At 36.9% G+C, this 19848-nt stretch overlaps 5 protein-coding genes across 6 annotated transcripts; 3 read left to right on the top strand and 2 right to left on the bottom strand.

The window, feature by feature from the left end:
* Nucleotides 822–2461, top strand: LOC104788840 (F-box/LRR-repeat protein At3g03360-like). The gene is made up of 3 exons (XM_010514620.1): nt 822–1781; nt 1907–2083; nt 2198–2461. Exons 1-3 carry the CDS (start codon nt 822–824, stop codon nt 2459–2461), a joined length of 1401 nt encoding a protein of 466 aa, XP_010512922.1.
* On the top strand, nt 2432–5392 carry LOC104785328 (pentatricopeptide repeat-containing protein At2g40720-like). Its single transcript, XM_010510515.2, has one exon. The coding sequence runs from the start codon at nt 2652–2654 to the stop codon at nt 5226–5228; it is 2577 nt and encodes an 858-aa protein (XP_010508817.1). The 5' UTR covers nt 2432–2651; the 3' UTR covers nt 5229–5392.
* On the bottom strand, nt 5316–13203 carry LOC104785327 (N-terminal kinase-like protein). Of its 2 annotated transcripts, XM_010510514.2 has the most exons (22): nt 12864–13203; nt 12270–12368; nt 11777–11928; nt 11567–11639; nt 11293–11415; nt 10911–11019; nt 10706–10785; nt 10335–10416; nt 10019–10158; nt 9810–9920; nt 9591–9707; nt 9389–9478; nt 8576–8629; nt 8297–8371; nt 8140–8215; nt 7887–7986; nt 7729–7798; nt 7553–7620; nt 7355–7470; nt 7011–7160; nt 5855–5956; nt 5316–5757 (listed from the first exon to the last, which is right to left on the bottom strand). In XM_010510514.2, the coding sequence occupies exons 1-22, from the start codon at nt 12987–12989 to the stop codon at nt 5471–5473; spliced, it is 2400 nt and encodes a 799-aa protein (XP_010508816.1). In that variant the 5' UTR covers nt 12990–13203; the 3' UTR covers nt 5316–5470. The 2 variants fall into 2 exon arrangements, with proteins under 2 accessions (XP_010508816.1, XP_010508814.1); XM_010510512.2 differs by lacking the exons at nt 5316–5757; nt 5855–5956 and adding an exon at nt 6264–6811 and having other exon boundaries at nt 6909–7160; nt 12864–13202.
* LOC104785326 (WRKY transcription factor 55-like) lies at nt 14216–16301 on the top strand. The gene is made up of 3 exons (XM_010510511.2): nt 14216–14697; nt 15320–15451; nt 15938–16301. The coding sequence occupies exons 1-3, from the start codon at nt 14216–14218 to the stop codon at nt 16263–16265; spliced, it is 942 nt and encodes a 313-aa protein (XP_010508813.2). The 3' UTR covers nt 16266–16301.
* On the bottom strand, nt 18081–19842 carry LOC104785325 (probable WRKY transcription factor 54). The gene is made up of 3 exons (XM_019245684.1): nt 19421–19842; nt 18898–18999; nt 18081–18710 (listed from the first exon to the last, which is right to left on the bottom strand). The coding sequence occupies exons 1-3, from the start codon at nt 19819–19821 to the stop codon at nt 18215–18217; spliced, it is 999 nt and encodes a 332-aa protein (XP_019101229.1). The 5' UTR covers nt 19822–19842; the 3' UTR covers nt 18081–18214.

Below are 19848 nucleotides of genomic sequence, written 5' to 3'. Positions count from 1 at the left end.
TATGGGCAATTGACTTATTTAATACCACTGGTATAATATTCCACGGGTGAAACATATTCTTACACATAAAAAAAATTAAATAAAATAAAAAATTTTGCATAGATCGAAGAAAGAGCGTATTATATATTAAGTTCATACATAGTAGTTTGATCTAAACATATTCTCACGGGTTATGTAATTTTTTTTTATACAAACAAATTTTAGATCCTCGTAAATAATTTTACTCATAACACTAATTTTATCTGCATAGATTTATCCCACACATAGTGTGGGTTGTTACCTAGTTGGCTCTTTATACATGTTAATATTAGCTGACAATATATATACCATTAGGCCATGAATGTTTGTAGCAGTTTTTGGTTCTTACGTTTTTTTTTTTTGGCTTTTCATTTTGGTGGATTTGATGTAAATTTTAGTTTTTTGTTTTAATTTTACAAACAAAGAAATAAATATACTCCCTTTGTATGTCATTTTGACACTTTTTTCTTGTTACAAAAATAATGTTATTTTATGTTTTCAATGCAGTTTTAAAGATTAAATTTCCTTTTTTACCTCTATAATTTGAGCTAATTAATTAGAAAAAGAAAATTTAGTGTATTTATAAAAATTAAAATATAAATTAGACAATTTTTCCCAATGACAGATTTTTCCCAAAAAAATAATTCAGTCAATAGTTGGTAGAAATTATGAAAATCTATTTATAGGAAACTATTTGTGAAAACTCTTGAATACGAAAAAGAAAAAAAAATTGTATAATTAATCAAATAGGTATTTCATACTAAACCCTAATTTTTTTTTTTTTCATCGATTGATAAATTAATATGACGGACGAAGGCCGAGACGGTGACGACGATGCCACTGCCACCGCCGATGAAAGAAGCTTTAGCCACAACCTCGGCAAAACCAAAGAGTCAGGAGATTCGAGTGAGGGTGTAATAGTAGACTCAATCAGCTCTATGCCAGATGAGATCCTCCAACATATCCTCTCCTTAATTCCGACCAGATCTGCCATCAGGACTTCCGTCTTGTCCAAACGATGGAGGCATGTATGGACCGGTACACCTTCCCTCTACTTCCATAAAGACGACAGACCTGATGCTAATTCAATAAACGAAACCCTAGCTCGCTACAAAGCTCCTAAGATGATGAGTTTCCGTATCTTGTTGAACAAGGTTGATGATCTTGTTCACATGGACGGTTGGATCAAGTTCGCTTTTTCAAGAAACGTTGAGAAACTCATGCTGTATTTAGAGCGGGATGGCTATAACATCCCTGACTTCTTCTACGTCAACTCCTCTGTCAAGCAACTCTCTATTAATTCACTCTATTCTTTTAAAATGATACCCGAATGCTCTGTGTCGTGGACATCCCTAAAGAAGCTGTCGTTGAGTCTTTGCAACCTCTCTGATGAATCCATTGCTAATATACTATCTGGATGTCCCATTCTCGGATCTTTAATATTGGATTTTTGCAAGGGAGTGAAGGTTCTTGATCTCAGTAGATCACCGCGTCTGAGAACATTGGCAGTTTATAACGACAGTTGTACTCCGGGGCCAACGAAGATTGTGGCACCACATATCCATTGTCTAAGATTGAGAACCTCTCCGGTACTATGTGATTTAGTCGATGTCTTGTCTTTAACCGAAGCTAGACTAGACATTAGCTATAAATGCCAACGTGATAAACTCAACGCTGATTTGCTTCATATCATGGTGATAGAGATACTAGACAAGTGCTGTCGGAATGTAGAGAAGTTTACTTTTGGTGAAAGCTATCTTAAGGTATGTTCTCTGTTGTGGAGTAGTCTATATATGTGCACTCTCTAAGACATGGCCGCCCCATTTTCCCTTCTTGAGAGATGTACTTTGGTATTTAACTGTTTGGTTTTGTGTTTCTTGCTTGTTAGATGTTATCCCTTGCCGAGCTCCGTGGTGTTCTTTTCCCAAAATTAAAGGCTAAAGCTATAACGCTTGAGACACCGATCTCTCACTATGTAATTCCTGGTATAGTAAGGTTGCTACAAAACTCTCCTGAACTAAAAATGCTAACGGTGACACACACAAGGAATGATGGCTTCATACCGGTATATATATATATATATATATTTTCTACTAACTGCTTCCCAACATTGAGTTTGTAGAATTTGAGATTAGTGACACTCTTTTGGATAATGGAAATTTTTCTATTTGATCTACAGGGCATCTATATTGACAGAAACTTGCGTTCTCATGGCTTGATTTCGTATCAATGCTGGAGCTCTGAAGCAAGAGACTTAGAACACTTTGACCACTTGAGAGCAAACGCTTCGTTTATAGAACTTGTGCTTAAAACCTCAAAGACGTTAAAGAAGTTGGCCATATATTTGGGAACTTATTATAAAGCAAATGGTGTTATGAAGCAGTTGCTTGAGATGGTTCCAATGCTTACTCGAAACAACAATGTCTCCATCGTGATCGGCTAAACAAATCAGATGCCGCCGATTCAAAATTGTAAACTTTTCTTTAATTTTGTAATGAACTTGATCAAATCTGTGTAGTAGCCACTATTCAAAATTGTAAACTTTAAGTTATCCAAAAAAGTTCGAAACTTTAGAACATAACATCTAAAGAATAAAACTTTTAGTAACCAGACATAACGACGACGATGCTGATATGCGTTTCAAGCTTCACGACGTTCAAGTTCGTCGGGGACTTTCTTGTTTAGCTGATTCTCACGTTTCTCCGGCTTGGGTTGGTTCTGGAATCAGAGCTTTAACTCAGAGAGGAGAGTATCTACAAGCTCTGCATTTGTATACTAAGCATGATGTCTCTTCTCCCTTGTGTACTTCTGTTTTCACATACCCTTCTCTTCTCAAAGCTTGCTCTTTTCTCACGAATCTCAGCTATGGCAAAACGATTCATGCTTCGGTTACGGTGTTGGGTTGGCGTTACAATCCTTTCATTGCAACTTCGCTTGTTAATATGTATGTGAAATGTGGTTCTTTAGATTATGCCGTCCAAGTGTTCGACGGTTGGTCTCAGAGTGGAGTCTCTACTTCGGATGTCACAGTTTGGAACTCTATGATTGATGGGTACTTTAAATTTCGAAGATTTAAGGAAGGGGTTGAGTGTTTTAGTCGAATGCTGGTGTTGGGTGTAAGACCTGATGCTTTCTCCTTGTCCACTGTTGTGAGTGTTTTGTGTAAAGAAGGTAACTTGAGGTGGGAAGAAGGGAAACAGATTCATGGGTATATGTTGAGGAATTCGTTAGATGGTGATTCTTTCTTGAAAACTGCTTTGATTGATATGTATTTCAAGTTTGGTTTATCTACAGATGCGTGGCGGGTATTCGTGGAGATTGAGGATAAATCGAATGTTGTAATGTGGAATGTGATGATTGCTGGTTTTGGTAGTAGTGGGATCTGTGAGTCTAGCTTGGAGTTGTATATGCTTGCAAAGAGTAATAGTGTCAAGCTTGTTTCCACTTCGTTTACTGGGGCTCTTGGTGCGTGTAGTCGAAGTGAGAATTCTGGTTTTGGTAGGCAGATCCATTGTGACGTTGTTAAGATGGGACTTGACAATGATCCGTATGTTTCTACTTCTTTACTGTCAATGTATTCAAAATGTGGTATGGTTTGTGAGGCAGAAACTGTCTTTAGTTGCGTTATAGATCAAAGACTTGAAATATGGAACGCTATGATTGCAGCTTATGTAGAGAATGAGCATGGGTACTCTGCGTTGGAGTTGTTCGGTTTCATGAGGCAGAAAAGTGTCTTGCCTGATTCTTTTACCTTGTCGAATGTTATATCCTGTTGCAGCATGTTGGGAATGTATGACTATGGCAAATCAGTCCACACAGAACTGTTTAAGAGACCGATACAAAGTACACCTACAATAGAGAGTGCTCTGCTTACTTTGTATTCCAAATGTGGATGTGATACTGATGCTTGTTTAGTCTTCAAATCAATGGAAGGAAAAGATATAGTTGCATGGGGCTCCCTGATCTCAGGACTTTGCAAGAATGGAAAATTCAAAGAGGCTCTGAAAGTTTTTGGGTCCATGAAAGATGAAGGTGATAACTTGAAACCTGATTCTGATGTTATGACCAGTGTTATAAACGCATGCGCCGGATTAGAGGCTCTCAGGTGTGGCCTTCAGTATCATGGTGGCATGATTAAAACTGGACTAGTGCTGAATGTTTTCGTTGGCAGCTCCCTTATTGATCTGTATTCAAAGTGTGGCTTACCAGAAATGGCTGTCAAAGTTTTTACTAGCATGAGACCGGATAACATTGTAGCCTGGAATTCAATGATATCTTGCTACAGCCGAAACAACCTTCCAGAACTATCGATAGAACTTTTCAGTCTGATGCTCAATCAAGGTGTCTTACCAGATTCAGTATCCGTCACAAGTGTCCTTGTAGCAATCTCATCAACTGCAAGCTTGCTTAGTGGAAAAAGTCTACATGGTTATACATTACGACGCAACATTCCTTCAGATTCTCACCTGGAAAACGCTTTGATTGATATGTATATTAAGTGCGGGTTTTCGAAGTATGCAGAGAATATCTTCAAGAGAATGCTCCATAAGAGTGTGATCACTTGGAACCTAATGATATATGGATATGGATCCCATGGAGATTGTTTTAGAGCATTGAGTCTTTTTGACGAGATGAAGAAGGCAGGAGAATCTCCCAATGATGTAACATTCCTGTCTCTGATTTCAGCCTGCAGTCATGCCGGTTTTGTGCAGGAAGGCAAAAACATTTTTGAGATCATGAAACATGACTATGGAATCGAACCAAACATTGAACATTATGCAAATATGGTGGATCTTCTAGGACGGGCGGGTCGCCTGGAAGAAGCTTACAGTTTCATTAAAGGAATACCTATTGAACTAGACAGTAGCATATGGCAGTGCCTCTTATCTGCCTCGAGAACTCATCATAATGTGGAACTTGGGATATTGTCTGCTGAGAAGTTGTTGAGAATGGAACCGGAAAGAGGCAGTACCTATGTTCAGTTAATCAATCTTTACATGGAAGCAGGATTGAAGGACGAAGCAGCAAAGTTGTTGGGTGAGATGAAGGAGAAAGGCTTGCAGAAAAAACCTGGCTGCAGTTCGATCGAAGTTAGCAATAGAACTTACGTTTTCTTTTCAGGAGGTTCATCTTCCCCAATACAGGCTGAGGTCTTCAACGTATTAAATTTGTTGATGAGATTAATGTTAGATGAGGACAAGTCCACTTGAACAAGATAACATTCCGAATTGATGGTGTTTTACATCACTTCTACTTATCAGAAACTCATAAGAAACACTCTTTTTGTAAGTGCAGAATATAAAATAGAGACACTCTTGGGGTTTAAAATGAATGATATTACAAATCAAATAATTCGCTGGTTGCTTAGTTTGAACTCTCGAGTCACCTGGAGATGCTTTCAAAAAAATGTACATTGTATGCTGTTTATCTTTCTTCCTTCCTCTAGTGTTTATCACATTCCAGATGAGGTTCGGTTAATGCGTTGGGCACCTAGTCTAGGAGCTGCTGGTTTGGCTCCTCGGCCACGACCAGAAGATAACGGTTTCGCTCTGGTGGTTGGTGGTGGAGCAGCAATGGCAGCCCATGGGTCTTCATCATCAGACTGTACTGTTGTCTTTTTCAAGTTCAACGGTCTTGAAGTAGTTGCAGGTGGGGGAGCAGCTATAGATCCCCACAAATCATCATCTTCTGTTTTCACAGCTGCCTTCGCCGCGGTTATCTTTGGTCTTGAGCTTGTAGCTATTATAAGCGAGGAATAACACACAACCATATCAATTTTAGAAAGTTTAATCGAATGCGTTGAGGCAAACTGATTCAGCTAAAACTAAGTAAATACCTGCAGGTCTAGAGGACTGAGACACAGGTCGTTTTTGAGCTGCTTGAATGTTTGCGAGAGCTGGAGAAGGTTTTGGTTCATCCAGCGGTTCGAGATCCCAACCANCTGCCTCGAGAACTCATCATAATGTGGAACTTGGGATATTGTCTGCTGAGAAGTTGTTGAGAATGGAACCGGAAAGAGGCAGTACTTATGTTCAGCTAATCAATCTTTACATGGAAGCAGGATTGAAGGACGAAGCAGCAAAGTTACTGGGTGAGATGAAGGAGAAAGGCTTGCAGAAAAAACCTGGCTGCAGTTCGATCGAAGTTAGCAATAGAACTTACGTTTTCTTTTCAGGAGGTTCATCTTCCCCAATACAGGCTGAGGTCTTCAACGTATTAAATTTGTTGATGAGATTAATGTTAGATGAGGACAAGTCCACTTGAACAAGATAACATTCCGAATTGATGGTGTTTTACATCACTTCTACTTATCAGAAACTCATAAGAAACACTCTTTTTGTAAGTGCAGAATATAAAATAGAGACACTCTTGGGGTTTAAAATGAATGATATTACAAATCAAATAATTCGCTGGTTGCTTAGTTTGAACTCTCGAGTCACCTGGAGATGCTTTCAAAAAAATGTACATTGTATGCTGTTTATCTTTCTTCCTTCCTCTAGTGTTTATCACATTCCAGATGAGGTTCGGTTAATGCGTTGGGCACCTAGTCTAGGAGCTGCTGGTTTGGCTCCTCGGCCACGACCAGAAGATAACGGTTTCGCTCTGGTGGTTGGTGGTGGAGCAGCAATGGCAGCCCATGGGTCTTCATCATCAGACTGTACTGTTGTCTTTTTCAAGTTCAACGGTCTTGAAGTAGTTGCAGGTGGGGGAGCAGCTATAGATCCCCACAAATCATCATCTTCTGTTTTCACAGCTGCCTTCGCCGCGGTTATCTTTGGTCTTGAGCTTGTAGCTATTATAAGCGAGGAATAACACACAACCATATCAATTTTAGAAAGTTTAATCGAATGCGTTGAGGCAAACTGATTCAGCTAAAACTAAGTAAATACCTGCAGGTCTAGAGGACTGAGACACAGGTCGTTTTTGAGCTGCTTGAATGTTTGCGAGAGCTGGAGAAGGTTTTGGTTCATCCAGCGGTTCGAGATCCCAACCGTCTTTGTCACTCTCATGATCTTCACTAATGCCATTCTCGGCATCTCCCCAACCATCTGTTGATGTTGGGGATGGTGGTGCCGGTGCATCTGTGAAGTCCGAGTTGGAACGTGTATGATGACTGGCTTTGACACTTGGCGCCTCCGTTGCTGAGGAAAAATTTCAAGAAATAAACAAAATGGGAAATTATAGGAAAGTACTGGCAACTGCACAGACGCTAAAAAGAACATATAAAGCAACATCTTTTTTTCTTTTAGTATTAACAGATTCAGCAGTTGCACAATTCAACAAATTTTACAATCAGGGTTGAGAGAAAATTAATGGCAAGTGATCTCAAGTGTACCTGTGGTTGCAACATTTGAGGCAGCAGCAACAGCTAGGGATGGTGCTGAAGAAGAAGAAGCAAGAGGCGCTTGTTCTAGTGGCTTACCCTTGAGAGTCAATGAACTCATCGCCCATCTATAAAAGTAATTAAATTAGTCTAGTTAATATACTTAACTCTTTGACCAATGTTAGTATAATTTGAATCGACTATACTCACCCAATCAGACCAGCAGTTTCAGGTATAGCTGAAGCTCCTCCGCTGGCTCCCGTCTCTCCAGTGTTTGTCTATTTACACCCCCAAAAAAAAATCAGTTATCTTCCATCCCCTAATACATAAGAATATAAATATAAAAACAGCTTAAAGACAGAATTAGGTAGACATATTAGTCCTACCTTCTCATAGTTCTGTTTCAGTATCTGAAGAAACTGTTCTACAGCCTGAAATGCCTTTGATCGGACATCACTATTAGGAAAACAAGAGAAAATGCTTTAGATTTTATCGGACAAGAAGCTATTAGACAAAACAAGGATTAACATGCATTTAAAGGAACCTGTCTTGATCAATGGTTAGCACAACGATATTCGGAAGAATCCTAGTTGCTATTTCAGTGTCGTCATAAGTAGTACTGGTGGCACATAATGCAACAATCCCTGCGTAAAGTAAAATCCAGTGAGATATAAGATGACACCAGGAAAGAGGATAACAACAGGAATATCCCAGACCCAGTTGATAAAGAGATGAATCATACAACCGAAACATCCCACACACTATGTAAGGTCCTGTTATACCAGGCATTCACATACCTGCACCTCGAGCGGGTGGAAATGTATCACGCAGTGCACGCACTGTAAAAGCATTAATCAAAACTCTTTTCCTTGTCTGCATCATTGTTTCATGATTAGGTAACAAGAAATCCCTTCACTGTAAAAGAAAAATATAACGAAGCTTCTAGAGACTAACCCCTTCATTTAGGTAGGTGGCAATATTCCCAAGTAATATAGTGGTATTTGTTCTGATTGCAGGCTCTTCATCAACCTGAGAGGATAATATAAAATTTAAAGCACTAATACTGTGAAAGACGTAATTATCTGCAGCATGCATGGCCTCTAGAATCAAAGGATTGCCATGAATAGAGGTACTGAAAGGCGGTAATATTTTACAGAAAAAAAAAAAAATATATATATATATATATATATATATATATATATGGTCCAGCTAATGTGGTTAATGGATGCAAACCTGTAGTTTGGAAAGGTATTTTAACAGTGATCCTGAAAGTGTACGCTGAGAAAGCTGCAACCACAAACGAAAAACAAGAAATTTATATCAGATGCAAATACAACTTAATTATGACAAAAGAAAATGTGAATGATAATAAAATTGTCGTTGAATGAGATGAAACAGTCAGCGACATTTACTATAGCAGCTTAAATGGGTTAGGAGCAGGTACCTTTGGAGCTAAAACGAGCATCGATTTAAGAGTCAGCTCTCGGAGAAAAGCAGATGTATCCGCAAATCCAGTAGCAACATGAGGGTATACCTAGTAAAAATGCAGCCCCTTGTTAATGATAAAAGAATGCAACTAGACGGTAGTATCGCCAGACATCCACAGTTGAACACCTTTCAGGACACAGAAGAGGAACTGATCTTACTTGTTCATCGACTATTTGCGAGGACATTGATTCTCCAAATTGATCAACATGTTGCAAAAGAGAAACTCTAATAGCTCGATCATTGGAAGCAAAAAGCTTGACTATTGTTGGTAGTACCTAAATCATAGAAGGATTACATTTAGAATATAAATGAAAGCTATACATACAGCAATGGAGTGATTAGAGCGTTTTAACATAAATGTAGCNTAACAGTGATCCTGAAAGTGTACGCTGAGAAAGCTGCAACCACAAACGAAAAACAAAAAATTTATATCAGATGCAAATACAACTTAATTATGACAAAAGAAAATGTGAATGATAATAAAATTGTCGATGAATGAGATGAAACAGTCAGCGACCTTTACTAATAAAGCAGCTTAAATGGGTTAGGAGCAGGTACCTTTGGAGCTAAAACGAGCATCGACTTAAGAGTCAGCTCTCGGAGAAAAGCAGATGTATCCGCAAATCCAGTAGCAACATGAGGGTATACCTAGTAAAAATGCAGCCCATTGTTAATGATAAAAGAATGCAACTAGACGGCAGTATCGCCAGACATCCACAGTTGAACACCTATCAGGACACAGAAGAGGAACTGATCTTACTTGTTCATCGACTATTTGCGAGGACATTGATTCTCCAAATTGATCAACATGTTGCAAAAGAGAAACTCTAATAGCTCGATCATTGGAAGCAAAAAGCTTGACTATTGTTGGTAGTACCTAAATCATAGAAGGATTACATTTAGAATATAAATGAAAGCTATACATACAGCAATGGAGTGATTAGAGCGTTTTAACATAAATGTAGCATGACTGAACAACCTTCAAACTGAAATCTTCAGTTGATAACCATGAACCCATCTTAAGTAAGGCAGTTAATGCGGGAGCAGCAGCTGAACCAAATTCAAGGGAAGAAGCTAATAAAGGAAGAAGCTGCATCAACCAGAAGGTTAAGTCAAACAGCAAAACACAAAACCTTCAACTCAAAGGCAAATGGTTGTCTTACTACCCAATAAAATTTAGATTCACACCTTCTTAAGCACGATCTCCCGAGGAAGCTGTTCAGCAATATTTGGAAGTTTGCGGAAGAAAGTATCCTTTTCGACGCTATCTTTCAAGTTAAGAATATCCATAAAATGTATGGTGTCCACCAGCTTATTTTGGAAATACTCTGCCAATTCAAGTATGTCCGACATAAGAATCAAGAGATAAGGGATGGTCAAAGATAACTATGAGAGATAATACAACATTATATAAAGAAACCCATACGAAAGGGCCAAAAGCAAAAGTACAGAGAATAGAGAAACAATAAACTATTTAAGGTACAAAAACCAGACAGGAAATTACCGCCATTTTCTAGAAGCTTCGAGGTATTTAATCTGCGAGAAGGCATGGAACTTAGGAGTCGCTGATAATCTGGAAGCAGAGACTGTGAGAAAAGAAACATTCAACTGAAATGAAAACCAGCTCTCAGAAATCAAAGTCATACAAGATAAAAGCAACACATCAAAGCTTTGGGGAAACACACAAAGCCTATGGCTTATAGACTAAAAATCACATCGCCAGTATAAGTTCCAAATACACTGGAGTTTCAGTTATCAAAAATACATGGAACTTAATCCATAAATATGAAAAAGCAAAGAAGAACCCATGTGTATACACAAACCGATATTGAGGAACATACATATTACTCAAGGAAAGAAAGGGATGAACAAAACCTTAGGAATGCCGACAGTATTACGCAGCTCCTCTGTTTTTCCCAGCTTGGAGCCCGAGAAGAGTTCGTAAATAAGACAACCTTAAAAAATGAAGTAAAGGGCTTCAATGAAAAATTGCACTCAAGTGGACAAAGGCTTGAGGGACGTATAATCTCCATTGAATATTGGCAAGGCATAAAAATTCAAAACTACTGTAGAGGGTTACCTAATCCCCACGAATCGATGGCCCATGGTGGAGATTTCCTAACAGCAACCCAATCAGACTTGACCATTTCCATTGGCTTGTACTGTGTTCCCACTAGCCATTCAAATGGCTGAAACAAGAAAGAAAAAAAGGTAGAAAAGATGAAAAGGAAGCACTAAAACTGACAGAGTATTCTTACCCTGGTCACATGAACAAGGTCATGATACTACAAGGTACGTTATACCGAGGGTGTCATAACATAGTGTTAAAGACAGATATGACAGCAGGTTTGAGTTCTAAGATTTCGAGGGAGGGAAAAACAAAATGAAAGAAAGGGCTTTAAAATTGACAAGATTAACAAAGCATAACACCCAAATGAACTACAATCGTGAAAGATAAGTACCAGCATAGGTCCACTTGCAGACTCATTGCTCCCATGAAACTCTGATAGAACATCAAAAGCATGGAGTTTCCAATCCAAAGTAGGTGTAACAACAACACTCGCCAGACAGACATTTCCATGCACCTGTTGAAACAGTACAACTTCAGAGTATTCACTAAAATATTCAATGTATTCCATCACAAATTTAATACGAAATCTAACTGACAAGAAAACTAAGTAGCCACCGGTTACATTTTCTTATAGATGAAATATGGTGTTGAAAGCAAATACTTACAAGTTTGCAGTCATTGTTCAGAAAGCTCACAGCTTTACCTATCTGGTGTAGCCCCAGTGCAAAGTACTCATCCCTAAAAGGAAATATTCATGGTTAAAAAAAAAAAAAAAGGATAGGTGATCAAAATTTACCATGTCAAACATGATAATGGCTTTGCCACTGGGCATCTTATGTCTTTTCTGCCTAGATGTTCATACGAAGAGTTCATACCTCTGGGTAGCTTTCAAGCCTAGCTCCTTAATCTTATCTGACAGTGGCATAACAGGCTCCGTGACTATATAGATCGTAACCTTGGAAGTAGCACCATCATGAGTTTCAACCTCAGTGCTGTGGAGAAATGAAAGTATATTTGGATGCCTCACCTGCAAAACGAAATAGTAGATGATAATTTGACAGAAAAGATATCAATGATAGTAACAAAAGGAGAAAGAAATCCACCTATGAATCAATTGAGCACATTTATATTTATGTAAAAATTGCTCGTCAAGATGTGACAAAATTAGATATGTGCAGGTGTCAATTCAACAGGGGAATTCTTAACCAGGGGAATTACAAAAAAACTGATTATATCACAGTGACTTCATACTTCGGTTAGAGACAAGTAAAGGTACCCGTAAATGAATAGTTTGATGAAGTTGAGTTCCTAAAACTTGAGAGTCAGAGTTCTTAGTGCTAAACATGTTATTAATTTATAAGAACTTACAGTACGAAGGCGCTTGACACCATTTCTTCCAGCAGCCAAATGACCATCTTGAGCATTGTTCCCAGAAAGAGCAAATATTGAAACTGGAGATCCATCATCCTAAAGAAACCAAAAGTACAGAAGATGAGATTGTATAACAACTTGAAGTATCCAAGAGTAGAAATAGACATGACGTTTATAAAACAAAGCCAAAAAATCTGTACAGAAAGAGAGCCTGAGAGACTCTCAAAAACCAAACAAAGCAGCAAAAACCATCAAACGAGCCAAATTAACATAAGGTTACTATTATGAATGCAAATCTCAAAACTCAGCGTACTCACAACCTGGAAGATCCAAGAACAGTAGTATATTGAATGACACTTCTAAAACTACAGCTACTAAGCTGATGGATCACGCTACATAGAAAAAATCAATCTACTGCAGGGGAGATACAAAAAAAACTATGCCTCTCGCTTGACATCAGAGTAACACTTAACAGCACCGAATTCAAATTCATACAACTAATCCGTCGCCTTGGAGGCAGATTCGTAACATGTTATGCTTCATTACAAACATCCGTACGTACACAGAGAGAAGTGAGATTAGAGAAGCAACCTTGGAGGTACCACGAAAGTGACTCCATGAACCCCAAGCAGAAGGATAAGGATCACCGATGTTGTAAGGCAGATCCTTGAGTCCCGTACCAGATCCAGCCACCACTCCCTTTAAGAACTTAAACATGATTCCACTTTCTCAATCCAGCAATTGAACAACGTTATTCGCTTTCAAACGGATCTATGCGTAATCAGATGAACGACGGTGGAGCAAAACTGAATAATTGAAAAGCTTTGTTCTTATGATTTTTCTTCTTCTTCTTCCTCAATCTGCATCTCCGGGAAGATGAGAATTTCGTAGATTTGTCTTTTTTTTTGGGCTTTTTGATTCGTCGGAATTATTATTATGATCGACCTGAACGTACTAACTCTAATCGCCGTTTTTGTATTTTGCTTTTACAATTCGTGCTGTTTATTTGCTTATAAGACGTCGTGGAGTTTGGATTTATTGACGTTTATATTGTGGGCTGAATTCATAGTTTGTGGGCTTTATTCTAGCCCAATGGTTTTCTCGCGCAAATTATACAACAACAATATGTATATGTGTGTTACGTAGACGTAGTAGTATAATGTTTAATCACATTTTTACTGTTTGTAAGGGGCTTTATCATAGACTAAAAGACATAATTCGGATCCAAAGAAATTTCTATTAAGATTTTGACATTTTGTCAAGAAATTACTTACCAAACTTGCTTCAAAGCATTAGAAATTTCTTAAATTATGTATGTGTCTCCACGACGCCACGTCAAGAAAAAAAGTTCAACAGTGTCAGGCTTTCAGCATTGAAAACCTTAAGTCTTCGTCTAGACTTCTAAGAAAATCTTGTATTGTAATGTTGAAATTTGAAAGAAAAGAAATAAACTATTATAAAATTTGTCTTAAATCATTGAAGACCATGGACTTGGTCAATGTTATTTACCAGTTCCTCTGCCGTGTTAACAAAAAGACGAACCCACCCGACCGGGTCAATATGGCTTAATCACTATAGTTATTAAGAACCTTTGGTTAATACAATATAGATTTTGCAAAACAAATATTTGTAGCATTACTTGAAAAATACTATTTTGGTGTTCCCCAATGTGAAATAGCCTAAAAGCTAGGCTCTTGATTCTTGGACATATTTTACCTGCCGCCGGTTAAGAAAATTCCAAATTTAGCTAATTAACCCACCCCCACACAAAAAAAAAAAGAGTATAGGAAATGGTAATTATGTCGCTTTAAGAAAAAAGATTATACAATCTTTGAATAATCCGCGCATATTCAAAAATTTCGATATAGAGTTGGAACCAACATCGAAGCTAACTGTTGGGAAACTACATTAACCGTCAAGTACACGTATCTCTTCGTCTATAAATGTATGTATGTGTGCATATATGTAAAAATACATATACTCGTCCAAAGAAAACATATAAGTTACAAATGGAAGAGGTAATGTCAATGATCTTCCACGGAATGAAACTAGTTAAATCTCTCGAGTCAAGTTTACCGGAGAAGCGCCCGGAATCACTATCGACATCTCTCGACGAGATCGCAAAGACATTCGATGATGCTAACGAGCGGCTGAAGATGTTTCTAGAGATCAGGAACTCCGAAACTGTGTTGAACCAAACCAAACCGGTGGGTGTGTCCGTTTCAAACCAGATGTTAGTGCAGATGGAACCAGGTCTGATGTTGCAAGAGTATTGGTTAAGGTGTGGCGGGTCAACGTCGACTCAGGAAACTGAGGCCATGTTTAAGACGCAGCTCATGGCCGTTGATGGTGGCGGAGGAAGGAATTTTACGGTTGCAGAAGGTTCCGGCGCTAGTGGTTCCTCCACGCCAAGGCAGCGGAGAAGGTAAACATACAAGTATTATTTTATTTGGTAATCAGTAATTAATTAACAAGTATAAATTGTGATATATATGCATAATGCGTTTAACAAATTGGCAACGTTAACGAAATTATTAATGAATGAACGGGGATAGCAAAATATAAATATTATTTGAGATTTTGAGCTAAACACAAATTCTGCAATTAATTTTTACGAAATGTATATAACTATGTCTTACATATTTACTATAATTTGTTTTTTTTAAGATATATTTGTAACATTACGTGCAAATATTTATTTTAAAAAAAGAATTGACTAGGCTAGAGTCTTGATAAATCGATGATATTGAATATTGATGATTCCACTTTCAATTCAAAGTCTTTTTCCTTTTCGTCTACATTTTAAAATGTTAACTCCATAAAGGGGAGAGGTGGGTTGAACCAGTTACAATGTGACTAAAAGTGGAAAACCATCTCAAGTCCACTTCACGTGTAAACTTTCAAAGTTATTTATATGACTTTTTCTCTTAGCAATTTTTTTTTTTTTTTGGAACAAATTCTCTTTGCAAACTAATGATAAAGAAATATTTAGTGCGTACGTATGTATAGTATGTACTAACGTAGGTTAAAATGAGTACGTTATTTAGGAAGGACGAAGGAGAAGAGCAAACGGTGTTGGTGGCAGCGCTAAGGACAGGGAACACAGATATGCCACCTGACGATAACCATACTTGGCGTAAATATGGCCAAAAGGAAATTCTTGGTTCTAGGTTTCCTAGGTAATTCACTTTACTAATCACTTATACTAATACTACTATTTATTGATTTATAATTTTATCCACACGTTCATTTACTTATCGTCCAATAGTCAAAGATTCTAGATAAATGAATATCTTTTTTTTCTAAAAAGTGATTAATGAATGAAAATAAAGGGTTACTTTAGTTAGTTAACTAACCGAGATATTTATACACACATTTTACATCACATCACATGTTGTAATCAGTCTCTTTTGATTCTTAATCACCATGTTTATTACTTATCACAATGACCATACACAGAACTATATTATTAAAATCCGGCTGAAAGTTGAAACTTCATTGTTATAACTTATAAGCATATCTAATTTCTCAGATTTCGTTATCAAATAATATGAATCAATATTATTGCATTTAGTCCTTGTCAATTAATAACTACGTACTTGCTTATGATCACATGGATGGTCCATGGAACTATGGAATTAAGAATTAAGTAATTAATTTTGCAGGGCGTACTATAGGTGCACCCATCAAAAGTTATACAACTGCCCGGCCAAGAAACAAGTCCAACGCCTCAACGACGATCCTTTCACCTTCCGAGTCACATACCGTGGCTCACACACTTGCCATATTTATTCAACCGCTCCTACCGCATCTGCCACCGTCACCGCCACAACCGCCATGGGTCATTCCGTCGACTATGGTTCCCCTATACGCGACATGACCGACGCTATGTTTGGTAGCAGCGGGATCGGAGCCAACATGGATTTCATATTTCCTTTCAACGATCTACCTCATCGTTTCCGGCGGCTAGACGACGGCGACGGCCACCAATAGGTTTCATCTATATAGAAAAGGGCATGTTTTAGTTAACCAAAAGGAAAAGTCATGGTTTCATTTAATTTATTATTATTTTGTAGTAAAGTTTTTCACATTACAAGTGATGATCTAGTCTGGGATCTAATGGGATCCAGTCCTTTTAGGATAGTTTGGTTTTTTTTTTTTGACAAAGCAATAGTATTTTGTTACTATATGGGCTGTTCAACTATGTATTTTAATAATTTTTATCTTCATTTGCTTGTTTACAACTAACTTCATGCATAAAAAAAATATAGACTTAAAAAAGCGAAGAAGAACCTAAATAAACATAAAGTTATAAAATAAGACCAGCCGACTAAATAAAAAATGGTCACTTCGTAAATATTCCTAAAAACAACTGATTAATTTCAACTTATTTTTTTTATTAATTTATTTCAAGTTTAGCGTCAGGGTGATTAACTGGATCTAAAATAAAACATATATATAAGTGTAATCGGAACTTCACATTGTGTTGTGTACACTTTATTTAATATCAAGGTATGTGAATATATACAAAGAGGAGCTCTTCAGCACTTTATTTACATATTTATAAAGCAATTACGATCGTTGTGTTTAAAAATTAATCAATTTTGGGGGAAATTGTTGTTTTGTCAGTATCTCACAAATTGTCACGAACTTCTTGGTGTTTTTTTTTTTTTTTTTAATAATAAAAAAGCTGAAATCCAAAATAATAGAAAAAGAAGTATTCAGTGTCTATATCAGCCACTCGAGTGGAAGTGATGGTCTTTTAACCGACAACACTACTCTCATAGTCTAATCTATGGGCCTTTGTTCATCATGTGTGTTTGTTATGTCGACGGAGACGACACTTATTCTCAATTATTTTTATAGCTGTAAATTGTGACATATGTAAAAGATGTGTGAGGGGTCGAATAAATTGAATATTTAGTTTAGTATTTAGGTTTTTAAATAACTAAAAAAAAATCATCATATCTTGCAATCAACTTTATAAGATTTTGATTTCATAAAAGTGAACGAATTTTGTCCTACATATATGAAAATAAAACTTAATATATAGACATCTATTGTATTGGAGATGATTAAAAAGGTTGCATGGATTTACATATGATTTTGTCAAACTTTTGTAGAGTTTCAGGAAATTCGGACATCTTTATCGATTTTATCAAATTTTGATATACTTGATTTTAATTATGAGAAAGAATCTTTTAAGAATACCACTTGTCAAGATAAAAAGTACTATTAATATATGAAGTTAATTAATTTTGTTAATCGTTTCTATGAAATTTACGTACGTAGTACTAAGTTTTCTATATATCTAGTTTCTATTTTTAGTAGAAAACTAATTACGAGTACATGTACGTACCCAACAGATTTATAGCTTTGGTAATGTTGTTTTATTTTGGTAATTAGCATTAATAATTGCCCTAGTGTACACGGCGATCCTTATGTAAAGGCAACAACAAAAAGACAAGCACGCCAGTACCAAGATGCATTTGTCCCAATTACTTCCTTTTTAGAACCAAACATTCATAGCCGCAATTTGAATGGATAAGTCTCTCTTTACAGTACTCCTTAGGAAATCACATTCATATATCATATTTATGGACTAAAATTATTGAAACCAACATTAAAAGCACTTACAATCAAATAGGCTACAATAATTTAAAGGAATTGTTGTAGTATGGGAGTTTGGCTTGGATATATGATATATCGGTAATCTATTTCATCTTTATTGTCAACCTAATGACTTATCTAAAATGAATTGTACATGTGAAACAAAAATAGTGAAGAACAGATACAAAATGTACTGTGTCAGTCCAAAAAATGAATAGAGATGTATATATGGTGTTTTGTCAAACATACCAACAACAATACTATATTAATTCACTAAACATACTCCAAGAGAAGGTGACAAATATTACAAAGCCTGATGATATGATTCATCACTATGCACAATATGAATCGTAAAAGGAGGAAAACTGATCGTTGTCGACGAAACCAAAATGATGAGAAGTAGTAGTACTGATTTCACCACAATAGTATTGGTTTTGATGATCATCAAACATCATCATATCTTGCCAAACCAATGACAAATCCCCATCCGTCGAAGAACCTTCACAATACTTTTTATAAAGATCACCATTGTTTTTTTCTTCCTCCTTCACTGTGCTTACCACTGTTACACTACTGATGTTGTTATCTTGCTCTTGTATCTTAGCATTGACTTGGTTCTGAGCTGTAGTTGCAGCCACTGTTTTGTCCGAATCCATCATGATTTCGTTATCAATAGGCTCCACCTTGGCTTGTGTTTGGTCGTTGGCAGTGCACGTATGGTAGCCAATATATGTGATTTGGAACATCTCCGGATCTTGCTCCAGTTTCTGAACAAGCTTTGTTGCTTTACATCCTTGCGTTGGCTTGTGTGTGCATCTAAAATAGCTTCTGCAAAACATTAAAAAGAATAAACGTTTTAGGCCACTGCAAAATTCGCATAGTAAATCTAAGTCCGAACATATGATTCGGCTTGACATCCCTGGTTAGAAAATGATATGACCATTTTATATGTATTATGTATCTATTGTGCGTATATAATACACATGTAGTAGCTAGACATAAATGGAGTAAGGACCTTGGGAATGTGGTATTCAGAATCTCCTTTTGTCCATATTTCCTCCAAGCGTATCTGTCTTCAAAACTTCTAGCTTCCACTACCCTTGTATGCGATCTCTTCCTGCAAAATCATAAACCATAAAAAATTGTTAATTAATGGCTAAACCAATTTTGATCTTGTGTTCATGTAAAAACAAATGCACGGTAAATCGTATGAAACAGCACTTATTGGCCCTATCCAATCAATCATATTCATACGATTCTCTATCACTGCCATTATATGTTTTCAATTTCATATATAATATATATATATATATATTGGCATATTATACATATCCATATATCATTTAACCTTTACGATAAATCATTTCAATATGGGGCACTACCACAGAGTATATATATGATGGAATCCATAGATTATAATAGCAAATTGAAGTGAAAAAGTTTTTTAAACAATCCACATCAAAAGGAAATCATTAAACACGAAAAAAAAATTAAAACAATAAATCAAAATTTGAATTTAACTTTTGTTTTTCACTTACTTTCTAGTATAGCATCCTCTTTTACCCTTACCAACCCCTAACCTCTTCTTTTTACTATCACCGGAATCTCCTCCGTTGCAACTCGCCGGAGCCGCCGAATCATCGCCGCAAGAAGCATTCCATGAACCCTCGACAGGGATGGGAACAGAGACGGCAACGGGATCGAAAGTATCAAGAACCGATATGGTTTTATGGAAAGAACCCAAGATCTTAGCAAGAAGCTCATCAACGGGATCCGGTGAACCCGACGCGGAAACGAGACGGTTCTGATCGATGTGGTGGTTAGAGTACTGTTGATGAGAGAGGAGAAGCTGAAGCTGAGTAGCGAATTCATAGCCTTCGACAAGTTGGTCTACAACTTTTCTCTTTATGGATTTCGTATTGTTACTATTCGAATCCATTTTTTTTACTCTTTTTTTTTTTTTTTT

This window comes from Camelina sativa, chromosome 5 (genome assembly GCF_000633955.1).
Source record: "Camelina sativa cultivar DH55 chromosome 5, Cs, whole genome shotgun sequence".
In the NCBI taxonomy this organism is placed as follows: Eukaryota; Viridiplantae; Streptophyta; class Magnoliopsida; order Brassicales; family Brassicaceae; genus Camelina; species Camelina sativa.
This window is presented reverse-complemented; position numbering and strand designations above follow the sequence as displayed.